Source organism: Eurypyga helias, unplaced genomic scaffold (assembly GCF_000690775.1).
Source record: "Eurypyga helias isolate BGI_N326 unplaced genomic scaffold, ASM69077v1 scaffold321, whole genome shotgun sequence".
Taxonomy (NCBI): Eukaryota; Metazoa; Chordata; class Aves; order Eurypygiformes; family Eurypygidae; genus Eurypyga; species Eurypyga helias.
The window spans coordinates 5,222-31,047 of NW_010229992.1; the positions used below are offsets into that span (position 1 = coordinate 5,222).

Below are 25,826 nucleotides of genomic sequence, written 5' to 3' on the forward strand. Positions count from 1 at the left end.
CCATCTTTCACTTGACTGTCAGGCTGTAAAATTTCTGAGCTTGTCTTTTGGATTAAGACCTTAAACTTTTCATTTGATTCTTAATCTTTGAGTACTGTTTTCCAGATAAATGTTAGACAAATAGGCAGTCTTTAGTGCTCCAGATTTTGCCTCTGTTCCATTTTAAAGAGTGTATTTGCGTTGTTTAATGCCGTTAGAGTGGACTAACCTGGTGCTCAGAGGAACTGAGGCTCTGTGCTGAGCCTCAGAACAGGAACAGAAGTACAGACTTGCCTCTTTTCACTTTATGTGTTTTGTCCTGCTCCAAGTCTCCACCTTCTTTGAGGGGTGATGAAGGTAAAGATGCAACATGAACATACACTCTGGTACATTTCATCTTCATCCCCTTCCCAGCATTGTCAACAGGGAAGTATTACTTGACTCTTCGTGGTTTCTTTTCGTGTTCTTTAATGCCAGTTTCAGTTTATTGCTGTTTTGAGCTGGGCCTAACACATCATAAGAACACGAGGTTGCCATGAGATGTAAGCAGATTCTCATTGTAGTGTACCTTGGCTAGATCTGAACCCCTGAGTAACGGGCATGATATTTATATTAAGGAATCAAAATTTTGGCTTTTAGAAGCTTAGGAAGAAGGAGAAGGTGGTGTTCAGAAACTACAGCTTGGACACCATGGCAGACTTGGTTTTCAACCAGCTGCAGCGGCTGAGTGAAATTCCCTTGTCATCTAGCCGGCCCAAGTAACGTGTGTAATGCAAAGTGACAATTCTGTGGCAGAAAATGCCATTTTTTGCTAATGCTCACGCTGAGGAACATACGGGTTTCTGTCTCTTCTGCATTGTTTTTAGATTGGTTTCTATTAAGTGTGTTTTCTGTGCTTTCCAACCTGTTACGAAATCAACATTTTATTAAACAGAGGTGGTGTTTTCTTCCTAAGACATTGAATAGTAGCATTGAAAGGATATAGGGACAGTTTTTGTTGCACTCTGCCCTGTAGCCATTCGTATTTACAATCTTTAAAATCATTGCTTTGAACATACTCTATACTGAGCCAATCAACCTGATACCTTGGGTCAAGTGTAGTATTCTGCAGAGTGTTCTACATGCTGTGAAAACTACACTCTTCTGCTTTATCAGTCGGTCACGATTGCCTCCAGTTTATACCAGCTGCGTGCCGGGCTGCCAGCACGGAATCTGTGCGGTCATCTGCTGGCATACTTCATCCGCTTTTGAATGTAACTCTACGGTTGGTGGATTCTAGTACATGCACTGAGTGCGTTCTTTTACTTCGGTGTCCTTTTGAATGAACTGACTACTGAGGGATGCATACTGTTGGTTTCTGATTTCCCCCAAAGGAGGCCTCTGGTCTGGACTAAAAATGCTTTCCATTTGTCGCAGACAAGAAGAAAAAGTAGACCCTCTTCTTCTGCTCGTGGGGAGAGGATTTAAACTTCTGCACTGTTTTTCCCTCGTAGCAGCCTCAGGGATAGAGCCAAGTGCTGGAGCATGTGTGGGAAATAAGCTCTTGAGAGGTAGAGCTGGCAGAGGGGGGCGCTTCAGGTCAAGCTGACTTGCCTGGGCCTCTTCTGGGACTGGCAGTTTGCCCTGCTGCTTTATTTAGGGAACAAATAAGAGACTTCAGTCTTCTGAGCTGTCAAATTGCCATCTTTCACCGGTCTTGCACTGCACATAGGACAGTGTTTTAAAAAGGAAACTCCAAAAGCCTTTTTACCGTGATCACTGCAAACTAAAATAAAATCATTCACATGACTCTTCTAGTTTGGAAGCTCCTGATGAATAGCTGGAGGGTTTTGCAGCAGCAGTCTTGAAGAATAGGCTAGAAAATGATCATGTTCCTTCTCCAGTGACATGTATCATGATGTTTTCCACGACTGCATAATCTGTGTTGCCAGCGCTGAGTACTGCGATTTGGTTAATTTAGGGATTTGTGACAAATGTAATTTTGTAATCTGGCTTTCACAGTTGGTGCTGTAGCAGGAAAATATCTGTAACAGGGCAAATTGCTGGTGCTGCCAGAGGAATCGTTTTTTGTTATCTTGTTAACCCAAGGGATTGAACATGGCTGCTTTAGATTATGGAGGAAACTAAAAAAGTAGGGTTCTGCTGTAAGTCCTAAGTTCTCCTGCTGTTATGAGCCCTCAGTGAACATCTCACTGCAGTTGGTGACAAATACAAGTATTTCCCATCCTAAGATGCAGTTCAAGGGATCAGTCTGATGCCATCCATAACTGATTGCATAACACGCTTCCCAGCGGAGAAGTGAACAAGTAGAATTTTTAAAAGAATATTATTAAAGAGAATTTTGTGTCCTTTTTTTTGTTTTTTTTTACATAAAACATTTATTGAGGTTGCTGAGTGTATGTGACAGATGGTGCTCTTATGTCACATCCTATCTTTCATTTTGTTTTGCAACATGCAAGTCTTCCATGCATGCATAATTGCATTACAGCAGTGTAGGGTGATTTTTGTGTACTCACTGAAACATAAAGGAATAATCCAATGCGAGATCTTTAATGGGGGGTTATGCTAGCAGTGCTGTTAAGCAGTTTGCTCTGGTTTAAGTGCTGGCTATCTGGCATGCTTTATGATTTTTTTGCCTTATGGTAAACTTCAGGCTTAAAGGAAAAAAGTTGTTATTTCATCAATCTGCTGAATACATTCAAGTAACTAGACAGGTGATGTTGGCTACATAATGCTTTTGCTCTACATTCTGAAGCATTTGAAATGAATAGTTCCATCACAATGAAAGAATGCAGGTATATTTGAACTTTCCAGCTTGAGTACTCATCAGATGCCAATGCCTTAACATTTTATAATGTCAGTTCAGTATCTGGATGATTCTAAAATTGGAATGAAGAAAAATGTATCTTAATTTTCATTATATGTGGCATTACTTTCCCCCTTTCACTGGAGAGTGAGCTTGAGCCTGACTTAATTAGAATATTGCCAATCTAACTGTTTTATTTATATGGCATCCTGAATAGCTTCTACTGTCTCTTTTATGTCTGGCCTAGTGGATGGAACATACTGGACTTTGCTGTTGCCCATGGCTTACACTGAGCAAATTTCTCTATTGCACAAATTGGAACACTGGGAATGCATGTGAGACTGACAGAATATGCAGAGCCAACAGGCTCGTCATGTCCCTGGGATTTTTAACTGGAGTCTTATCCCACTTCTGATTATTTGGACTGGTGACTCTTGATGTTTCCCCGTTGTTTGTATGTATGCATTCTTCCCGTTGAATACAGTTAGCTTAAATGAAGGTAGTGAGGACATCTTCTCTCGTAAGGCAAAAAAGAGAAAGGAAACACTTAAACCAAGGCTAATATATTCACTCCATACATTGTCAGTCACTGAGCCCTTTACTACGTTTAATGCTATTGCAGTTGCGTGAACTCATTTATACCTTCTTTTATTGGCTTTTGAACAGTTTCCCAAAATCTAATGGGCTGAGTAGCTGTCCGTTGCTGCTCTGTACATCAAGGCAATTCACGCTGAGGGTTGTCAGCTAACTGACGTGCTGTCGGTTAAGTGCTGAATGCGACTGACTCTGGTCCGGTTTTGCAGTGAAGTCATAGACATCGTGTTTGGCTCTTTAGACTGCTGGTCAAGTAAATTTGGAAACACGTTATTTATGTTTCTGAGTGTATTCTGTGCTTTTGAAGATTATTTAGTCTTAATCCTAACCTTGCAGCGTTATTAATATTTCAGTGGCATGTGTGATTTCCTAGAGCATCAGTGTGCTTTGACTCTGACGCAACCTATCTGATGTTTCATCGTAAGATAAATCTGCCATTGCAGCATTGGAAGTGCAAAGGCAACTATACTGGCGATGCCCGATAAGCGAGGTGTGCCAACTTCCCAGGCTAGTAACACTGCTTATGCTGTATGAAGAGCAAAAGTACATCAGAAACCAAGTGGGTTTTTTTTCCCTTTAGTCGTATTAAGTAAGTATTAGTGGTTTGAGTAAAATTACAATCCGAGGCCAAAACCCATCTAAAGGAACTTAGAGGTGTGTGTGTGTCGACTTCTTTATCATGTGTATGGCTGCAAATGTGAAATGCACTGCAGCATAGATGGTTTCTGTCAAACAAGTGGTAGGATGTGTTGAGACAAAATGAGTAGCAAGTGACATTTCATGCAACAACCTTCTACTTGGTTTCTCTTAGTTACATAGTTTTAAACTATCAAGGCTAGAGAATGTAGTATTTCATTTTTTAGCTTGGAACATGGCTTTGTAAGCCACCGTCTACCTTTTCATTATGTTAAATAGCAGTTGATTTATGAGGAACAGGCCGCTTAAAGGTCTTCCATTTGTTTGTATTGCATCTCATGAGGAAGTACTTCCTCACTGTGAGGGTGACAGAGCACTGGGACAGGCTGCCCAGAGAGGTGGTGGAGTCTCCTTCCCTGGGGACTTTCCAAAGCCACCTGGACTTGTTCCTGTGGGATCTACTCTAGATGATGCTGCTCTGGCAGGGGGATTGGACTAGGTGATCTCTAGAGGTCCCTTCCAACCCCTACCACTCTGTGAATCTCATAACGGTACATACCTTCTTGTTGGGCAAACTAATTTTTAATTGATGTCACAGGTAATTGCTACTTTCTGCCTGGTTTAACAACGGTGTACTGAAGCATTTCTACTGCAGCTGCCTTTGCCCTGCCATAGCCACTCTTTGACAGCATGCTGTATACACAAAGGCAGGAAGGTGCGGTTTCTAACAGCCATACACGTATCTGTAGCACTCTTGATTTCTGTTCATTAGGACTCCCAAGTTTGTTCACTCACTGACTGTTAATTAACATAGTGCTTGTTAGGAATTAAAGTAGATCAGCTAGTGAAAACTTATGCTGAGGTGTCAACCATGTTAAAATTCAGTTTTGGCATTATGTGTTACAGTATCTTCAGCTGACAAATCTTCTGCTTTGCTTGAATAAATCTTGAATAATTTTCAGGTTCTTTTTAACTATTACAAATACTTTATTTTCTGTTTCCTGTTATACTTTCTTACCAAAATGCTGACACACAAGGAAGACTTTTTTTCCCCACCTTTATACAAATACCTTTTTTTCTGTTGTGTATTTTGATGATTCAGCGTTTGCAAGAACATAATTAATTCCTTGAACAGTTATGATACAAGTGTGGTGCCATCCTGTTTTTGATAGCTCAAATTCCTAGTCGATATAAGTTAACTTCCTACAACATGGTGATTTTTCTGACTGGCTTTCTGAAATCGGAGTTCTGTGGCCTAGCAGCTGGATGTTCATATCATAAAATTGTGCTCTATTTGTTTTTAATTATCAGCTAGATTCTTAGGCTTATTGAAAGGGCCAGGCCAGGAAGAGATTGTGGAGCTCCTGGCTGTTGCTGAAGGGTTCCCTGTTCTTTGAACAGAGCACGTTAGTTCCTGGGTACCAGTCTGTAACATACCAGCATCTAAGGGTGTGTGGGGAGGGTGATCACATGGTTGTGAGTAGTTTTGTAGTTTTACCTGCTTGATGGAAAATCATGTAGTCCTACAATTTTTAGAAGGAATAAATGTAGAAGGGGCTTCTGTGTGTGTGTGTCTTTTAATTTAAATGGAATGAATCTGGCTTTGTGGCCTCAACTTCGGATAGCATACTTTTTGGAAGGAACATACATTTTAACTACATGTGCAGCATAATTGTAACAATTCTTGAACACAGGCCATTGCTGCAAACCTAATAGGCAGCAAGAAATCGGGCAGCAGTGTGTAGAAAACAGTTACCAGTGCAGCAACTGGTAATGAAGAACAGCCTGTGATGAAGGACTGGGTAACAGCAATGTGGTGTGATAAACTAGAGTGGTGTTGGGTGGTTTTTTGTGTGTGGGGTTTTTTTTTTTTTTCCCCACTCAGGTCCTTAGAGCTTCCTTATCCTTCCACCTTCCTTAGATGTGCATCTCTAGATGTGAGGTGGCCTCCTGTGCATCTGCCTTAATAGAAAACAGCAATCGGAGTCTGTCAGGTCAGAGCAGGAGCAAGAAGCCTGATTCTTCCACAGAGTAGCTAGATTTCTAAGCTAATTTTCAAGTCCTTAATGATATTTGTTAACAATACTTTATCTTTCAGTTGGTCTTTCTGTTTTCAATAGTAAAAATATATAGAAAGTTTTATGCTACCCCTCTGTTGTGAGAAAGAATAATTTAATTATTTCTTTATGTGGATGTGAAACTTCCCCCCTGCCCCTTCTCCCTTTCCTCCATGAAGGAGGAAATTTGTGAAACCCAGGCCCAGAGAGTGGAAGAAGGCTCTGACTTTACATATACTTCCTCTTCTCCTGTACATATCTCCCTATTGATTATTTTCTTCAGTTCCTGGTATTTCTGTTGGAAAAATAATAGGTTCCCTTGGTAAATGAATTGTGTCAGTATGCAAAATGTTCTTTTTTGTAGTAGTCCTAACACGTCTGTTTTCACTTTGTTGTTTTTCAGCTGTATCTTGTTGGAGGATCTTTTGGACTCCGTGAGTTTGCTCAAATAAGATATGATGTCTACAAACTACATGGCAAGGTAGTTGAAATGGTTTTCTTAACTTTTCATTTTATGTATTTACTGTCTTCTAAAGGATTGCTAGGACAAACAAACTATTGGTATTGGGGATTTGTCTTTCACTACTGGGCCCTGGGCTACAGCTGAGTCTCTTATGCAGTGAGTATTGTGGGTAACAGTAAAGGAGCTGACGTGCTGATGAATCCTTTTACCAACTGTAAAACAGAGCAGTGTAAGTAGCAGAAAATTTTGTTCCTTTGGTTGATTGTAAGTGGCAATTCTGAATCCTGAGAAAGGAGTGTAGCACATATAGAAGGAGGTTATTACAATGATTTTGTATCTGACAGACTAAGAAAACTGACCTTTTAAAAGGTTCTGTTTTCAAACAATACTTGGGACTGAGTATATAATGTTAGACGGTTTCTGGGGCTTGGCTTTGCGTTGACTAATATAAGCATATACGTTTAACCTTATGCTACATCTGGTTCTTTTACGCTCTGTGAAAGAAACAGGAGCAAGTCTTTATTCAGTGTGTCAGAATGTACTCTATGGAAGGAGCCTTTCTTTAAACAAACTGGAAACCTGAATGCAGGAAATGTCTTGCTTACTAGTGCTGCTTACGCCTCCAAGGGTAACACTAGTTCCATATTGTATAGGAAATGATCTGAAAGGAGCATGTCAGTAAAAAATGTTGGCTTGCTTTCCCTAACTTTATAATATACAGGTCTGACATTGCAGTGCAGAGAGGCTTTCTGGTCTCAGGGCTGCTGACTTGTAGGTGGCATGAAGACTCTCTGGCACTTTAAATAAAAAATAATTATCCCTCATTGTTCCTTATGTTGCATACCTTTGAATACCTTTGCATACCTGCAGCCTTTGAAGCACCATGTGGCCCACTCCAGCTCAGTCCCATATTTGACATAGCCTATAGACAGAGGAATCTTACAAATCTTTTCTTCAGGGCTGTCTTCTGGGTAGTTATTTTCTATTAGTCCTGGGCTTTTAGGACCATGGGGATCACAACAGGGGCAAGAGTTTAGCTATTGTGTTTCTGTTAGCTTTTTGGTCAGATCTGGTCTTAGAGAATTAATGTGGCCTTCAAGATCTGCACCGTGACCGCAGTCCACGGAAAAGACGTGGTAATAGTTGTACTCGTTGAGATCTGTGAGGCTCCTTGTCCCACCATTTAAAACCAAGTGAAGCATCATCAAATTAGACAGTAGTACATGAAAGTGCTGAGGGGAAGCTGGAGTTTAAGCTCTGAAAAGCTAAGAGGACATGGATTCTGCTCTAACCGGTATTACTTTGTATTCTTGTGGCTTAATGAGAAAAAGCTGCATTAGTATTAATGTCAAACTGGCTTTTGAAGAATGTTCCTTGATAAAGGAATTGAAACTCAAGAGAAAATGTTGATTTGGACTTTCTGTGAGAGTACGGTTTGGTGGTGATGCGTTGGACTGGGGTTAGGATTAGGGTTGGGAGAGAGACACTGCCTACAGCTGCAGCTGGAGTGGGACTGGGAGGGGGCTGCCGTCTTGTTCAATTTGGCCATGGCTTGGGATCTTTGGCTAAGGCTCAGCTGATGTATAGGGTAGAGAGACAGAGCCTAGCGCTGCAGTTGGAGAGGGGCTGTTTGCATCACAAGAACAGATGTTTTATCCATTCAGAATAGCATCTTTGGATATCAGGGCTTTGTGTATGCCCGTCTCTTGCAAAGTGAAAAAACCATTTTGGTTACACCTTACGTTACTCTGGATACTTGAGTCAGTCATATTCCCTCAGCACACTGAACGTTCTGCGTTCAATGTGAACTTGTGCTGAGACTTTTGTGGCTGTAAATGCCTGTTTATGCTAGTCAGAATTCTCCTGAAACTAATCAAGGGTTTCTCCATTATCTGTTGTTGCCAAAATGTCCATTAATGGAGAAGTCATTAGGTTAGGTAATCGTTTCTTTTTCTGGGAAGAATTTATGCAAATTAAAATTGGTTATAGAAAACCAGGTATGCTTACTGGAAAATCATGTGGAATTAATGGAGAAGAAATGAGTAGGTTTGTATAGGCATCGTTCCAAATGCTTTTATTCTCACATGGAAAACTAGGCTCTGTCTTACCTCTCATTGTGTGTGTAATTGAGTAGAGATGCTTATTTGAGGAGGTTTTTTACAGAAAATGACTTCCATTAAATATACAGAAAAGGTTTCCTTTCAAGAATATAATAGAATATTTTTATTTACTGTGTGCCCACTGCTGACGTTCAAGGCATGGTAGAGACTTGCTGATTCAGATCTAATTTTGGATATAAGAATCTTGGACATGTGAACCGGTCTGCACTATTAGCTGATAGTTACTATAGAGGATTGAAGAGATTAACCACCTGGGAAAACCTAGGCTTTTAGGCAATCAGCAAACCATTTAGACTAATAAAATAGAGTCTGTAAGCTCCAAAACCGTTTTTTTGAAGAAGTATTATTGTGAGGAATGTTCTCAGAGTATGGGGAGAGGATAGGACTGAGCAAGGTCCTCCAGGATAATGTGCAGCAGCAGTTCTAGGAAGACTAGAATCTCTAGGTCATTTTGTCAAGAAAGAAAACATCAATTAGCTTTTCAAGTCTGCAAATAGTTCCTGCTATGGATTAAATACAGCAGTGTTACTGTACTGACCTCCTTAGTGTTTATAAACTGTGTCAATCCTGTTCACTTTTCCTTTGTCCTATGCAAAGTGAGCACACCCCAGAAGTAGAATGCTAAGAAATGAGGATAATAATGATTTCTGTCTTTCTAAGGCAGAAAGCAGAGGCAATGAAGAGTCAGAAATGACAGAAGCTTAGTCTGTTCTCCTGCATGATTTTCACCCTTGAATCAGCTGTTGTGCATTTAAACTATGTATGACCATTGCATGGCACTCCCGAGATAAAATCCAATTGAAAATGAAAATACATGACCTGTTCTTTCAGAATGCCATCCTCTGTGAGCAGTAAAACCGTAAACCTGGGAAGAGTACAAAAGGAGTGATGGCAGCGGTGTGGAGCACACTCGTTAGGAAGTGTGCTGGGAGCGTAAAGCTTTCTTAAAGGCAATCCACTCAGCCTGCTTAAAAATTTCTGCAGAGGGAATGGCAGTGTTTTGAGCTGCCTAGCTAATCCTTTTGGCTGATTGACTGGCTTGTAAGTACCCATGAGGCACTGCTTATAGACACCTGCAACGTGTTAGTGTTGCCATTGTCAATTCTCAATTTATTGCATTGACTTGATGTCTTGAAGTCCTAACTCATGAAATGATCCAACTGTGAGGATCTCGGCTTTCATTTTACAGTCCTAGGCCTCGGAGTTGGGAAGAAGGGCACATACGGTGTGTGGAGGATTATCCTGTAAGTTTTGCTGTCCTTCAAAAAAGAAAAGAATGAGGAGTGGAAGAGAAAAGAAGGCTAATACGATGACATACAGTGCTAACATTTTACTGGTTTACAGCTGTTCTCATAATGGAGCTTGACAGTGATAATTGTGTTGACTGATTGGTTATACTTAGTATTACAGTTTCAGAACATAGTTGGTGGGTCGCTGGTGTTGTCCCTTAACATCATGTCTTGAAACTCATGAATGGATGTCAAGGCACCCACGGCAGCATGCAATTTAAATAATGGGAAATTTTGCTTCTATCTTGTTCAGGTTCTTTCTTTCGTTCCTTCCTTTGTCATGGAGCTCCTCTCTGCCTATGAGCAAGTCACTGTATTTTAGTGAGTCTCACTTTCTCAGTCTATAAAAGTGAGGTAATGCTGCTTTACTTTACATCGGGAACAGGAAAGTTAATTAATTCCAATAGAAGGAATTATTTAAATTCAAATGAGTATTTAAAAAAAAATATTTCCCCAGGTGAGATCCATTAATTTAAGTGTTTTGGGTCAGGGTGAAATAGTTTAGGAGGAAGCAAGAGCAGAGAACTGACCAGTTTCCGTGGGGCCTTTATATCAGGAGAAAACTGACATTTGCCTCAGGGAGGTCCAGGAAATGAGTCCAGCATTTTCTCATTATTCTGATTGGGTAGTTGTGAAGTAAGTGATAATCTGCCTATTAGAATGCTTTTGTGTTGCAGTCAAAACACTTCTCTGCTTCACAGACATACCGAATCTTGTTTCAAACTGTTGAGATGGTGACAGGTGCAGCAGCACAGCGTTTAAATGAGATTGCAATGTCCACCCAGCAAGGGGAATAAATTTGGGAATGACTGGACAAGACCAGTCTGTTGCTGGCTGGCACGTTCATACTGCCTAGCTCAGGTGTATCTGCAGGAGTTGCACACATTGGCATGCCCTGAAGTGTTACAATTAAAATTGTCTGTTGGTTATTGCTTCTATTTTACCTCCCTATGAACTCTACCTGGATAGAATTTCTGTGCCTCAGCAGAAGTTTGGTTTGAGTTTTTTTTGGTTGGTTTGTTGTGTTGTTTTGCCTTTTTTTTTTCTTTTTCCCCAAAAAGACATGTTACAGAATTAAATCTAATTTAAAAGGTTATTGTAAAATTAGTATGTTTTCTAAACTGTCATATTTCTTTAGGTCACATAATTTGTATGAGGTAAGGATTTTAAAACAGAGTCACCTAAACTTCTGAATATGTCTGTAGCATTTAAAATTACACAAATAATGTTCTTTTTTACTTACAGTTGCGGAATGTCAACAGATTGTCCCTGTCATTAAACATATTGCGAGCTGCTAGTGCTAGATAAAACTGCTTTACTGCGACCTGTCTTGTTTATCTTATTTGAGGACCTGCATCTGTGTTAGAAAAGGGTATTTGCTCTATTTGCAAAGCTATCAAAGACACTAAGAATTTAACTGAGGTAGCAAGCAGTGTTGTAGCTGGATGTAAAGGTGTGGTTTTCACTCTCTTCCCCCAGGTTGTTCTGAAAATTTCAAGGTATTTTTATTGCAGTTCTTAATGGATAAGCATCCATGCTTGAATTCATATTACACTTCGGTGTTCCCAAAGGTCTGGCCAAAACTTGACTGACTTCATCATTTCAATGAGTAATGTGGATAGGCCAAGCCATTGTGGTTGGACTGGACTGGCAAGCCCATGGTGGTGTATTTTGTTCTAATGACAGCTAACGGACTTGACACTATTGCTGCTAGCCCAGGTCACTCCATGGACTCAGTTGTCTTCTGTGTTCTGCAGACTTTTTGCCTCATTTGTTCCAAATGGATTGAGACTCATCCTCTAGAATTCCTGGTGTGCCTACACACCCTATCAGTGCTAAGGTCAATTTAAATTAACACCGTTATTACTAAAAACACTCGAAATGGGTTATTTGTATTATCAGACTTAAGGAAGTGAAATTTAAACATTCAATATCTGCTCAGCTCAATCTAAATGTATTTTTGTGGTGCTGTTCTCTAAGTGAGGTATTCACCTTGCTCATGTTTCCATTGCCTTAAAAGAAATGCCTGGTTTAAGATAGCTGTCCAGGTAGCCTGTAGAGATGGTTTGAGACAGAAATGCCCCCATCGTATGTTTCATTCAGTATTAAAATAGGTGCTTGAGCAAGATGATTGGCTTTTGGCCAATGGAAAAGTAGAGAGGTTGTGCTCAACACTTTATCACTGCATTTAGTGAGATAGGTACCGTCCTTAGTGTATGCATTTATTTCTATTTACTTTGACCAGGGAATGGTAGGTGAGATAAACTTCTGCCTGACTTCAGGTGCAGATGAGTTAGGTTGTTGGACACATATCTTAATGTGGGATTTATTTCCTCTTGAAATGTCTATCTCTATTCAGCCAGCTGTAGGAAGGGCCTAAATAGAGACTTTATGCTTCAAGTCAAAAGGTTAGATGGCTAAAATCAGGTGAGATGAAGCCCGCCCTAAATATTCTTTCCTTAAAGCTTAATTGGCAAACTAGCAGATGGCTCGAAGGTGGAGGAACTCTTATTTAATCTGGTTTTTGTGTCAGAGGTGTTACATGATTTTGGAGAATTTCCTCCATGATTTCACTGGCGGTTGTATTAAAAAGATCCTGTTTGAGTGTGAAAAAAATCAAATTGGTTTCTGGTGGAATTTTTTGGATGGGAAAGGTACCCTGTCTAAACTTGTCAGCAAGGGAACGTGGAATCATTTTAGCATCTGCCACTGAACTTGGAAGAATCATTAAGTCTTCTCATGTAGCCTTTTAGCATTTATTTATTTATAAATGCATCTTCATGCGTTGGATTGGTTTCAGTCAGCTAATTACCCAGCACAGTGTGGCAAGGGATTGATGTTGGTGATTATTGTTTTCTTTGGGTTTTTTTCTTAAGCAGGTCAGGTTGGCCTGAGTCTCAAGTCTAATGAAGACAAACTTCGGCTAATTTCCTTGTGTAAGTAGATGTAGTTGATTTTCAAAGACTAAATTCATTAACAAGTTTGGCCCTAGGTCCTCCAAAAACCAGGAAAATAAAATAATACACTGAAATGTTGTTTGGTGCTTTAGAGAATGTGAGAGGCATATGTTTAAGATTGCTTGCAGGAAGAAGAAAAAAAAAATGTCAGCCATTTATCTTTACGTAATGAAGCGCATTTTGCTAACTGAAAGCAGACCTTGCTTTCAAGCATGGCCTCCGTAGTGCAGGGGTTTAGAATTGGTTATTAAATGAGGAAGCCTGGCTCCTGATTGATGGCTAAGCAGGTACCTTTATATAGTGCCTTTGTTTCTGTTGGCAGTGGGAATTTGGAACTTGTAACATCTTCTGTCCATGGTTCAGAATCATTCAAGGTAGTAATTTCAGTCCTGGAGTATGGTGCAGAAATGAAAGGGTAGCAGAACCTTTCATACTCTGTATTGTGGTGGTACCAGACGTTCAGGCGTCAGTTTTCTTTCTTGTTTCAGTTCAGTCCAGAAGGATTGTATGGAAATCAGCTCTTTATCCATGCTATTCTTGAAGATTTTGAGGTTCAGCTGCTACTGTTGGGTTCATGTTTTTGCATTGGTTTCAGCAAAAAATAATCCATTTTGCTTGAGCTCAGATGACTTCATCACTTGGTCTCTAGACAGCTGCTTACTGAATTCGCTCTCATACCAGAGAGAGGTGTATGTTTTCATTTTGCAGACATCCTTTTCAGTTCAGCATATTAACCACCACTTTTCTGTAAAAGGCAAATACAGAGTCAGTCTGGGGTTCAGTAAAATTTTTGTTGCTGCGTTCTGAGGCTGACACTGTGTGTATGCTTTTAAATGGTTTCCAGTGACCGGATCCACCTAGACCACTGCTTATTTGTCACCGCAAACAGCTTGAAGCACTAGAGGACAACCTGGAGATAAGGTATTGACCATACCTGGCCTTTCATGCCATCTTATATCAAGTTGAAAAAATGACACCAAGGCCACTGGCCTGTTCTGATGAAACCAGAAGACAGATCAATACCAGAAGAATTAGTTGAAATTAATAACCTGAAACGGATACGGGCTCTCAAAATCACAATATGGTTGTTAAAAGTTGGGACATTCTCATTCAATCTGTATGTGATGATGTTAATTGTAAGACAGAGATTATTTTGGTAATATGTATGTTCCATGATGAAGAATTAAAGCTGTACTAATTTTGAACTTTTAACTCTGTTTTTAAATGAATCTTTAGTTTGTCTTGTGTCATAGTGCCAGCATAATTTTTTGGCAATGAATATGAAAATGTATTGTTAATGATACTGAGTTTGGTCAGAGACCTGAAATAATAATATTCAGGGTTTCACTGGGTCCTTGTCAATGTTTTTTGTAAGTGGGTTTGGGGTTTTTTTGGGGGGTTTGTTTGTTTGTTTTGGGGTGTTTTGTTTTGTTTGGTGGGGTTGGTTTGTTTGTTTGTTTTTTAATGATGAAAAGCCCTTACCTGTCAGTTTCCATGTATGCAGTGGTTACCACTACTGCAGAAATCGCAGGCTTTCTTTGCCATCCATGCTAGGATGTCCTGCTATATCCTGTGTGTAAGGATACATTAATAAACATCATTGAATCCAAAATGTCCCATCTCTGAGAGGCAGAGTGGTCTTGCGCCTTTGATAAAGAATGGAAAAAATTAATTAAAGTTTCAGGGGCTTAATATCTGTCTAGATCTAATGTTTTGATCCTTGAAACTTCCATTCGGTGGCTTGCCAGGATGTGTATCGCTTTTGGACTGAAGATCTTTTACATGCCTAAAACTCTGCTTTCAGCCAAGCTCTCTACTACCATAGTTTTCATGGTGCTGCAGAGCTTGGCAGCTGTTAAATATATAATACGTCTTTTAGGCTCCATTAAATAGATGTTCCTCAATCTGTGTAGCTGAGGTGTGAGCACCGCTAAGTGAGCTGTTGAGTACAACTTGTGAGGCTTCATACAAAATGGGCATGGAAGCAGGGATGCTGCTTCCTCTGACCCGCTGGTTCAGCCTGAGGGCAGGTACCCAGGATGTGGTTGGGATTTCAAGGCACATCTCCTTTCTCTGGGAAACATGCGGTAACTGTAAATTTGTATATTGCCTGGAGGTGCAGGCATTACCAGATTTCCTTTTTGAAACTCACCTCTGTATGGTATAGTTAAGAAGTTGGAAGAATGAGGGAGAAAATGTGATTGTGACCTAGTGGTTAGATTATATATGTGAAGTAGGGGAAACTTTGGTTTTACTTCCTCTGCCATTTAGAATTTCTGTATTTTTATCAAATGAGTATTTGATATTCAACATTTTGAATCTGTGCCACCCTTTTTTCAGGGCATTGTTCTTTCTCTGAAATGAAGGGTTTGTTCTTTTACTTTAAAACAAACAAAACCTGGTCCACCTCACTCTGAGATGGCTAAAGACTATGAATCCTAATGGAAGGATGTATCTTCTCAAATCTCAGGATGAGTCAAGAAGTACTTAGGGATGTGGGATGAAGACAGACGGTTCAGCCTTTCTTCTCGTCTGTCTGTAGTTACTGCTGCTCTAATTGCTGCCCAGTGCGTACCCCCTTTCTAAGCATTTAAATCTTCTCTTGCCTTTTAAAAATTATTTTTCCAGAAGTCTATTTCAGGGAGTGGATTTTGCTACACAGTCAGGTGCTAGGTTCCTGTAAATCTAACTCTGAATCTTCAGATGTGTATACTAACACATATGTGCCCATTGCTGTTTACATATCTTCACAGAATGATAGGGATTGGAAGGGACCTTCAGAGGTCATCTAGTCCAACCCTCCTGCCAGAGCAGGTTGGATGGGAATGCATCCAGGCAGATTTTGAATATCTCCAAAGATGGAGACTCCACAACCTCTGTGGTCAGCCCGTTCCAGTGCTCTGGCACCCTCAAAGCAAAGAAGTTCTTCGTCATGTAGAGATGGAATTTCCTGCATTCCAGTTTGTGCCCAGTTCCCCTTGTCTTGTCACTGAGCACCACTGAAAAGAGTGTAGCCTGATCCTCTTGACACCCACCCTTCAGATATTTATAAGCATTGATGAGATCCCCTCTGTCTTCTCTTCCCCAGGCTAAACAGACCCAGCTCTCTCAGCCTTTCCTCATAAGAGAGGTGCCTCTATTTCCTTGATCATCTTCGTAGCCCTCCACTGGACTCTATCCAGTAGTTCCCTATCTTTCTTGAACTGGAGAGCCCAGAACTGGACACAATACTCCAGATGCGGCTTCACTAGGGTGGAGTAGAGAGGGAGGATGACCTCCCTTGACCTGCTGGTCACGGTCTTTTTAATCTACCCCAGATACCACTGGCCTTCTTGAACACATGGGCACATTGCTAGCTCATGGCCAACTGATTGTCCATCAGCACTCCCAGATCCCTTTCTGCAGAGCTGCTTTCCAGCAGGTCAGCTCCTGGCCTGTACCAGTGCATGGCATTATTCCTCCCCAGGTGCAGGACCTTTACGCTTGCCCTTGTTGAACTTCATTAGGTTCCTCTCCACACAACTCTCCAGCCTGTTCAGGTCTCACTGAATGGAAGCACAGCCATCTGTTGTACCAGCCACTCCTCCCAGTTTCATGTCGTCAACAAACTTGCTGAGGGTACACCCTGTCCCCTCATCCAGGTTGTTGATGAATACATTGAACAAGACTGGGCCCAGTCCCAACCCCTGGGCAACACCACTGGTCACAGGCCTCCAACTAGACTCTGCGCCCCTGAGCACAACCCTCTGAGCTCTGTTAGTCAAACAACTCTCAATCTACCTCACTGTCCACTCATCTAACCCACACTTCCTGAACTTACCTGTGAGGATGTTGCAGGAGACAGTGTCAAAAGCCATGCTGAAGCTGAGGTACACAACATCCACTGCTGTCCCTTCATCAACCCAGTAAGTCATTCCATCATAGAAGGCTATCAGATTGGTCAAGCATGTTTTCCCCTTGGTGAATCCATGTTGACTACTCCAAATAACCTCCTCTTCCTCTACATGCTTAGAGATGACATCCAAGATGAGCTGTTCCACCACTTTCCCAGGGATGGAGGTGAGGCTTACAGGCTTGTAGTTTCCCAGGTCTTCCTTCTTGCCCTTTTTGGAGACGGGCGTGACATTAGCTTTCCTCCAGTCCTCAGGCACCTCACCTGTTCTCCACCACTTTTCAAAGATGATGGAGAGTGCCTTTGCAGTAGTATCTGCCAGCTCCCTCAGCATTCCTGGGTGTATCCCATCAGGGCCCATTGATTTGTGAATATCAGGTTTGCCTAGATGATCTCTAACTCGATCCTCCTCGACCAACAGAGGGTCTTCCTTTCTCCAGGCTCTCTCTCTTACCTCCAGGGTCTGGGATTCCCAAAGGTTGGCCTTAGCAGTAAAGACTGAAGCAAAGAAGGTATTCAGGAACTGAGTCTTCTCTGCATCCTCTGTCACCAGGGCACCTACCACATTTATTAGCAGGCCCACATTTTCCCTAGTCTTCCTTTTGCTACTGATGTGCTTGAAGAGCCCTTCTTATTGTCTTTGTCATCCCTTGTCAGGTTTAATTCCAAGTGGGTCTTAGCCTTCCTTGTTGCATCCTTGCATATTCTGACAATGTTCTTATATTCCTCCCAAGTACTCAGTCCCTTTTTCCACATTCTGTAAACTTCCTTCTTGCATTTAAGTTTTTCCAGAAGCTCCTTGCTCATCCATGCAGGTCTTCTGCCTCCTTTGCTTGATTTCCTACTCACAGAGATGCACTGATCTTGAGCTTGAAGGAAGTGGTGTTTGAATATTATCCAGCTGTCTTGCATCTCACCTTCCTTCTAGAGCCTTACCCTATGGGTTTCCTCCAAGCAGGTCTTTGGAGAGGCCAAAGTCATCTCTTTTGAAGTCCAGGGTTGCAGTTCTACTTTTTGCCCTGCTACTTCCACCCAGGATCCTGATCTCTTGGTCACTGCAGCCAAGGCTGTCCCCCAACCTTCATGTCCCCGAGTCCTTCTTGGTTTGTCAGCACAAGGTCCAACAGCACACCTCTCCTCATTGATTCTTCCACCACCTGTGTCAAAATGTTATTATCATCAATGCTCTGCAGAAAAACCTCCTGGACTGTGTGTGCCTGGCTGTGTTGCCTTTCCAGCAAATACCGTGGTGGTTAAAATTCCCCATGAGAACCATGGCCTGTGATCGTGAGGCTACTTCCAGCTGTCTTGATTTCCTGCTCACAGAGATGCACTGATCTTGAGCTTGAAGGAAGTGGTGTTTGAATATTATCCAGCTGTCTTGCATCTCACCTTCCTTCTAGAGCCTTACCCTATGGGTTTCCTCCAAGCAGGTCTTTGGAGAGGCCAAAGTCATCTCTTTTGAAGTCCAGGGTTGCAGTTCTACTTTTTGCCCTGCTACTTCCACCCAGGATCCTGATCTCTTGGTCACTGCAGCCAAGGCTGTCCCCCAACCTTCATGTCCCCGAGTCCTTCTTGGTTTGTCAGCACAAGGTCCAACAGCACACCTCTCCTCATTGATTCTTCCACCACCTGTGTCAAAATGTTATTATCATCAATGCTCTGCAGAAAAACCTCCTGGACTGTGTGTGCCTGGCTGTGTTGCCTTTCCAGCAAATACCGTGGTGGTTAAAATTCCCCATGAGAACCATGGCCTGTGATCGTGAGGCTACTTCCAGCTGTCTGTAGAAGGCCTCATCTACTTCCTTTTCCTGGTCAGGGGGCCTGTAATAAACACCCACCACAGTGTTTCCCATGTTTGCCTGCCCCTTAATTCTTACCCATAAGCGCTCAACTCGTTCTTCATCCACCCCTAGGCAGAGGTCGATACATTCCAATTGCTCTCTCACAAAGAGCAACTCCACCATCTTGCCCCACTAGCCTGTCTTTCCTAAAAAGTAATCCATGTAGTCATCCGTGACACCATTCCAATCATGTGAGCTATCCCACCATATCTCTGTAATTGCAGTGAGATCATGGCCCTGTAACTGTGCACAGATCTCTAGTTCTTCCTGCTTATTCCTCATGCTGCATGCGTTAGTGTACAGGCATTTCGGGGAGGTAGTCCAGTATGCAGGTTTCCCTGAAGGGGTGCAAGAGCATCCACCACAGCCATACATACCCGTGAGGGTGGTTGGCCTTTGGGATTTCATCTTGGGAGTCAGCCAAGGAATGTTTGTCACTGCTCTGGTTGGCCTGGGTTGTTCTCCAGTTGGATATAATGTTGTGAGCATTGCCATCTTGGACCCCACCCCATGGGTCCTTCAGTTTAAAGCTCACCTCATTAAGTTGGCCAGCCTGCTGACAAAGATTTTCTTGCCTCTCCTAGACAGGTGAATCCCATCCCTCTCTAACAGGCCAGATTCATTAAAGAATGTTCCATTGTCATAAAAGCCCAAACACTCACAATGGCCCATACAGGTAGCCATGAGTTGATATGCATTATCCATCCATTTCTGGCTGCTCTCTTTCCTCTAACTAGTAAAATGCAGGAAAAGATAACTTGGCCCCACATTTTTTTCACTTGCACCCCTAGGGCTTTGTAGTCTTCTTTTATTCTGCCCAGGTTCTGACTTGTGCTGTCATGCATGCCCATGTGAAAGAGTAGCAGTGCAGTAGTCTGTACTGCTAACAGACCCCCTCGGCAGTGCCTCACCCCTTAGTTCCCGGAAGGCAGCACACCTCACAGGACTCCCTGGCAGCATGGCAGAGGGTTACCTCAGTGCCCTTTAGCAGAGAGTCATCCACTACTATCACTCATTGTTGGTTTTTTTACAACATCTGTTGTGGGCTGCTGATGCAGTTCCTCCTGGCAGACCTTGCTCTTGGGTGTCAGTAGCTGTTAAAGCTGGTTTTGGTTGTGATGCCAGAGGGTGGGGACTGAGGCAGAGTACTGCTTTCATGGGTCACCAGGGTCCAAGGTACCTCATTCTCAGAGGTATCCGCTACATGAACATGGTTTTGGGAAGGAGTGGTGTCTTGGCACTCATTGCAACCTGCCACCTGTGCTAGAATCTTCCTCCTTACTGGTTCCCTCTGGTTGGATGCATGAGACATCTGAGGGGCTTTCTGTGTAGGAGCTCCGAGGCGAGTGCCCACCATTTTGGCAGATACCTCGAGCGCTTCCTGGGCTGTGGAACAACAAGCAGGTTGCGGGGCCCTCCCTGCACACCCTTCCACGCAAACTGCCGTGTCTGACGCTGCTTTCCTCGCTGGCTGACCTAGTTAAATAGGTCACTGACCTCGGTGGCCTTATGCATTGTTCCAGCTTTCTCATGAGTATGCAAGTTTTGGATGCACTTAGAAGATTGCCTTAGAGCGCCCTATATGAGGACTGTCATATTTATGTCCAGGAAATTCAGAATTTGGGCCCTATCTGGCACATTGTACTTGAGAGTACTCAGTATGTTCTGCTCACAAGGTAACTCTTTGTTCAGATGTATGAAAGTCACGGTGGATATACATTCTCCAGAATTTCCAAGCATCAAGCGGCCACTTTAGAGCTACCACCTGACTGTACTGCCCAGCATCTGGAAATTCTAGGCAGATGGCCAAATTTGTCTTTTTTTTTGCTTCGACAGAATTTCTGTGTGGAAAAAAGGACTGTGTCTGGAAAAACCCAGGCATCTGGCAGCTTTACCTCAGATTATTGAGCATCTCTGATGAAATACAAAATAGAGTGCATGCATGGAAAGTTCCTTGGTTTAAATAGAAACCATTTTTCCATTTCATAATTCTTGATGGTGTTTCTGTTGTCAAGATTAGATTCAAATGAAGGTAAGGTTATTAACTGGAGAAACTAATTCTGATGCCATTGCAAGTGGAACTAATTTCAGTACATAAAATGTTGATAGGTTTCAGATTTTTACATTTTATCTGCTACCAAGAATTCTGTTTGGTTGCTTTAAATCCTGTCACATTGCCACAATTAATTACTAATACTTTTGCCTTGCAATTGAAGTGATTACAAGTGTATAATTTATGTTCAGACAGCTTTTAGCCCAAACATAATTTAATATTCCAGCTGTTTTTCCCCCTTACCTCCCTCAAGCACCAGAAGACATCTAGATTTCCAGACTCATCTTGTGAAGCCAATAGCCATGGTGTCAGCAGATTGAAGCTGAAACAGAAGTACTGGGGTCCCAGTCCCTAGACCAAGATTTTCTGCACTTCTTGGCTTGTAGATCACTATAGTTTTTACCAAGAAACTGTTGAAAACCCTTTTTCCAGGAATGTTTCCTTTTTAAGTGCAATCTCTGTCCAAATGGACTTTCCTTTTCTTCTCCTTTGTGTTTTGAGTAGAAAAACTCAAGTCAGTTGGCTCTGTTGCAATCTACAGCTACAGAGCAGTGCAAAAAGTAGAGCCTGACCTCATATCTGGGGTACAGCCACTAATGAGAGGGGAAAATGCATAATCTGTCTCTCTTCAAATATCTGTCACTGCAGAAAGCATTTATAGCTTGGCTTGTGATGCCATAGTCAGCACTGAACCTCCTGTATGTTGTGTCAGGCAGTGCTTAGCTGCCTTTAACTGATGAGGCATAAAGATGAGACTTTGCCTTTAGAACCTTAACGAGTGCTGAAATGAATGTTGTAGCTAGTACAACATCATGTCTTGCCTCCCTGGCGCATAGCTCAAGGAGGGTGGAAGGTATCTGAGGTCATGTGTTGTCCCTGTGCAAGGAGGTGGGCAGTTATGGGGTCAAGAATTTCACAAGCTCTCCCTAACAGTCCCTCCACTTCTGCACACTCAAAGGCTGTGTGTGCAGTTCATAAAGCTTACCAAGCATAAACGCTGGGATGATGCAGAGCAGGAGACTAATTTAGGTATTCCTGGAGGAATCCCTCTCTCTTCATTGATTACAGAGAGAATAGGAATACAACCTTTCTGGATACTGCATAGAGAAGAGAGATGACTTGTCTTATTAGTATCTCAAATGCGTGAATTAAAATATTTTTCATTAATAATTCCCACTGAAATTGGTAGAATTGTTTTGTTAATGTTGAATGTTTAGCCCTTAGAAGGACATCTGGCATGACAGGAAAACAGTAACTTTGCTACTCAGGTTTTAAATTTAATTACACCAGATATTATCATTATAACTTTCTCTAATGTACCCATCGGAATGTCTGAGCTTTTAGCAGGTCAGTGTGGTTTTCGTTAAAAATAGTGGCAAAATATCTTTCAAAAGAAAACAGTGCATGAGGTACAAATGTGTTGCAATTTCGAGTAAACTAAAATATAGGTAATTTGGAAGAGGAAAAGCTTTCTGTAAGTGCCAAGTATTAGAATAGGCTGTTTCTTCTTACTAGAAAACTTCACTAGATGTCAGTGTGGAAAGTATTTTTACATAAATGCTGTGTGAACTGTAGAATGAGAACACATGCAGAATTAGGATGGTACTTACTAGAATTTGGTAGTTGGTTTGGTAGTTGGGAGGGGTTCTGAATACATAATTTATTAGCAGAACACAGTTTTCAGGACACCCAAGGCAATTTTGATAAGTTCACACTGAATTCTGAAAATTCTTTCTGTTCTGATTAAGTGAAAATTTGTTGCAGTACTTACAGAAAGTTTTGCGATCTGTATTATAAATCCAAATGACATTTTAAAACATAATTAAATATAATTTTTAAGGTTAAAGTACAGCAGACTTTTTGCTTTTGTTTTATATGGCTGATCATTTTGAGTCAGCAAAAATTTTAATGTATGTTTTCTTGCTGTTGGTTTGCAAAAGCTGGACTTGTTTGTATGAGGGTAGCAAGTATATTTTCACGTGGCTCAAGACAGGGCTTAGATGTTAACTTGTACATTTAGAAAAGGAAAAAATGCATATATATATATGTTTAAGTCTGATTAAGGAAAACATTCCTAATCCATGCTTATGCCTTCTTTCAACTGTATGATGTGTTTATTTGACACTTGAAGAATCAGGCTGTTTCTGTTCCTACATGAGAAGGTTGGTTGGTTGGGGTTTTTAGGGTCTGTCGTTTGGGGTTTTTTGGGGGCGGGGAGGTTGGGTGGTGTTTTATTGAAGCTTCAGTGCTTTTATTGAAGCTTTAAGGCCTGGTGTCCTTTGAGATAGCTAGAGTTTTTCCTTTTAATGAATTTCTTCGTGTCTGAACTCATAGACTAAGTGAAAGATTGTGGTTTAGATACTGTGTAGTGCTTTTGGTTTCACTATATTGTTAAAGTAAGCTTGTACCAGGACGAGCCTAACTGAACAGTCAGTGGGCACATGAACACAGATATTTCTGCTGAAGTACAGAACAAAAGAGGACACCCTCTCCTGCTATTCTCACTGCTACTACAGCAGTGAAAAGATTTGAGAGGAACATGGACTGCTTGCATCCTGCCTTCAACTGCCAATTCACGATCTCTCTTGAAGTTCCTTGCTTTTAACAGAAACTTAAGTGACCTTTCTGGTTTTTTTTGGAGTTACCACAAGGAGGTTGATTCTGTGCAAAGTTAGGATATGGCTAAGGGAGTGATAAGGCAAAGCTTAAACTGTGTGTGTGCTCAGCTTTAACTTGCGTAGTAGGCACATACCCATTCAAAAACAATCTTTTTAAAATATGATTAAAAATGTTGACTCTGCAGGAGTTGCATCCAGAAGTTTTTGTTATTTCCAGCTATTAAGTATATTCTGTTTAGAGATGAAAAGGGGTTTTTTTCCCTAAATACTGGTGTCACAAACTCACACTGTGTGAGTCCTTACGTACACCTTAGGTATATTTTCGGTAGCTTGCCCATTACTCTTAGAATGTTGGTGCAGATGGAACCATTTAACCCTATAAATTGTATATAGCAAATCATTCTTTAGTAAATATTCAAGAACTCTTACTGAAGTTCCTTTTGTATTTGTACAACTTGTAGCGGAGTAAAAGCTTTTGCTTTTGCCAATAAAGATTACGTGATTTGGAATGCAGGGGTTTGACATTTTTCATATTAGAATTGGATTTTCCTTTTGCCTACATTGGTTAATGCTGTACTTACAGTAACTAAATAACATGGTGATGGGTTAACAGAAATATGCAGAAAACATTTGAAAATAGAAATGTCAAATACGTATTAACAGCAGGTACAGTTTAAGGAATTCTGAGAGGTTTGTTAAAACATTGCAGAGAGCTCGTGTGTAAGTTAAGGGATGATGAAAACTGATATTTAAGAACTTAAAATCTTTTAGTAGATTTCATTAATTTTTTCATAAATTATACCCACACTTTGAGGAGAAGAAAAGGAATTTTTTAAAGTACTGCTTTATGTAACATTTCCTTTTTCTGAACTGATGCCTTAAAGGTGTTTAGTTATGTCTTGTGCTTCATGAAGTTTAAGTGGCTGTAGCAGGACAGGTATAGCATACTAAAGAGGCTTTACAAAGGCACCTTGAGAAATTGTCTATTAATGTTTTTAAAATAGGCGTCTTACTCTTCTTGCTCTTTCCTCTGTCAATGTTTTGTGATGGCTGACTTAGCAAATTCTGCAACTCTTGTTCCAGGCTAAGAGTCTTTTTATGACCACTGGTCCAGATTTTGACCCACAGGAAAGAATTTACTTACTGGTACCTCTTTCTGTGATGATACATAAATGCACTAAATCCTCTGATAGTAAGTCAGGCTGAACCATTCTTGCCTTTCTTGCATAGTGTACACCATGGATCTTCAACATGTTCTATCCAATTCACCTTACAACTTTGTTTCTTCTTTAGAAGAAAATGAAAAGAAAATTTGGGAAAATCTGCACAGAATACTTAGCAAGTTCCTCTCTTTCTTCCCTTGGATTGCAGGAAAACAAAGATGTAGCAAAGCCCGGGAATGCCAGCTTTGAGATCTGGTATTGGAGAGCTCTGCCATTCTGACTTTGGGGTGAGAGGTGTGGTTGAGTCTGTACTTTGCACTGGTTCATCTTTGAAGGTGTGGCAAAATTTGCTTTTACTTGCGGGACTTTTTAAAACCAGCAAGGGGCTTGCTGTTAGTTCTGGAGATGTGGGTTTGTTTTTTTTTTCCCCCCCCCTCTATTGGAACATTTTATTTTATAACAGAAAGAACGGGCTTTGTGCTGAATTTTACTGGGAAATGAAATTTATGCTAGCACACTCAGTTTTAAGGCACTAATTTATGTTTTATAAATCAAATAAATAAATGTGCACCTACAAATCAAGCTGAATGTGAAAGCATACAAATCATTGATTGAATGCTTGAGTACATTCTTCTCGAAACTGAAAGCTACAGAACCCTTGTTGGTTTTGATGACCGTATATATGAAAAGCCTAGATATGCTTAAGAGCTTTCTGAAGTATGAGGTGGTTTGGTCATCATATTAGCCTTCAACTGAATAATAACAACTTGCATTTCCGATGGCATTGTCATGTGAAAATGTATGATCCAGAGTTTGGAATTGTACGTCTCTTTTTTTTTTGGATCCATCTAGAAGCAAGTAGATGTGGATTTTGAGACATCACTGGAGCACCATGTACCATAACTCTGGGAACTGCTGCTGTAATAAGATTTTATATTGCTCTTTTGGAAATGTCTGCATTGATTTCTGTCAGAGCGTGGATGAAATATTTTTTTGTCTAACTCTCTGTATTCGATGCAGATCTTAGGAAAGAGTCAAAGGACACAAAGCCAGGGTTTGCATCTAGTCCAGCTGTCTCCCCAGTATTCAGAAGTATTCCTGTCCAAGTGTATGCAGTAGCCTTACCTAAGTGTTTTTCATGTACTAAATATAAACAGTGTAGTTAGAAGATGTTGTCAATGAAGTTGCATGAAAGTGTATGTTTTGCCTTGCCCTTCTCTGTTACCAGAGACTATATGCCAAAGAGTTTGGCATAAGTACAGCCTTTGTTGTATTTTAAAGCCTTTACAAGCTTTGTTCCTTTTAATTCCTTAAGTAGAATGGCACTCAGCTTGGCTGTAGTTTGCACTGCATTT

General features: G+C 41.1%; 1 protein-coding gene across 1 annotated transcript in view; it reads left to right on the forward strand.

Annotated features, from left to right (window-relative positions):
- Positions 1-669: 669 nt before the first annotated feature.
- The window catches only part of LOC104516289 (cytochrome c oxidase assembly protein COX16 homolog, mitochondrial), a 44,388-nt gene continuing 19,231 nt past the window's right edge, over positions 670-25,826 (forward strand). Inside the window, exons 1-3 of the mRNA XM_010160576.1 lie at positions 670-737; positions 1,135-1,243; positions 6,476-6,553. Of these exons, the coding sequence (XP_010158878.1) occupies positions 670-737; positions 1,135-1,243; positions 6,476-6,553 (255 nt within the window). The remainder of the gene's footprint in view (positions 738-1,134; positions 1,244-6,475; positions 6,554-25,826) is intronic.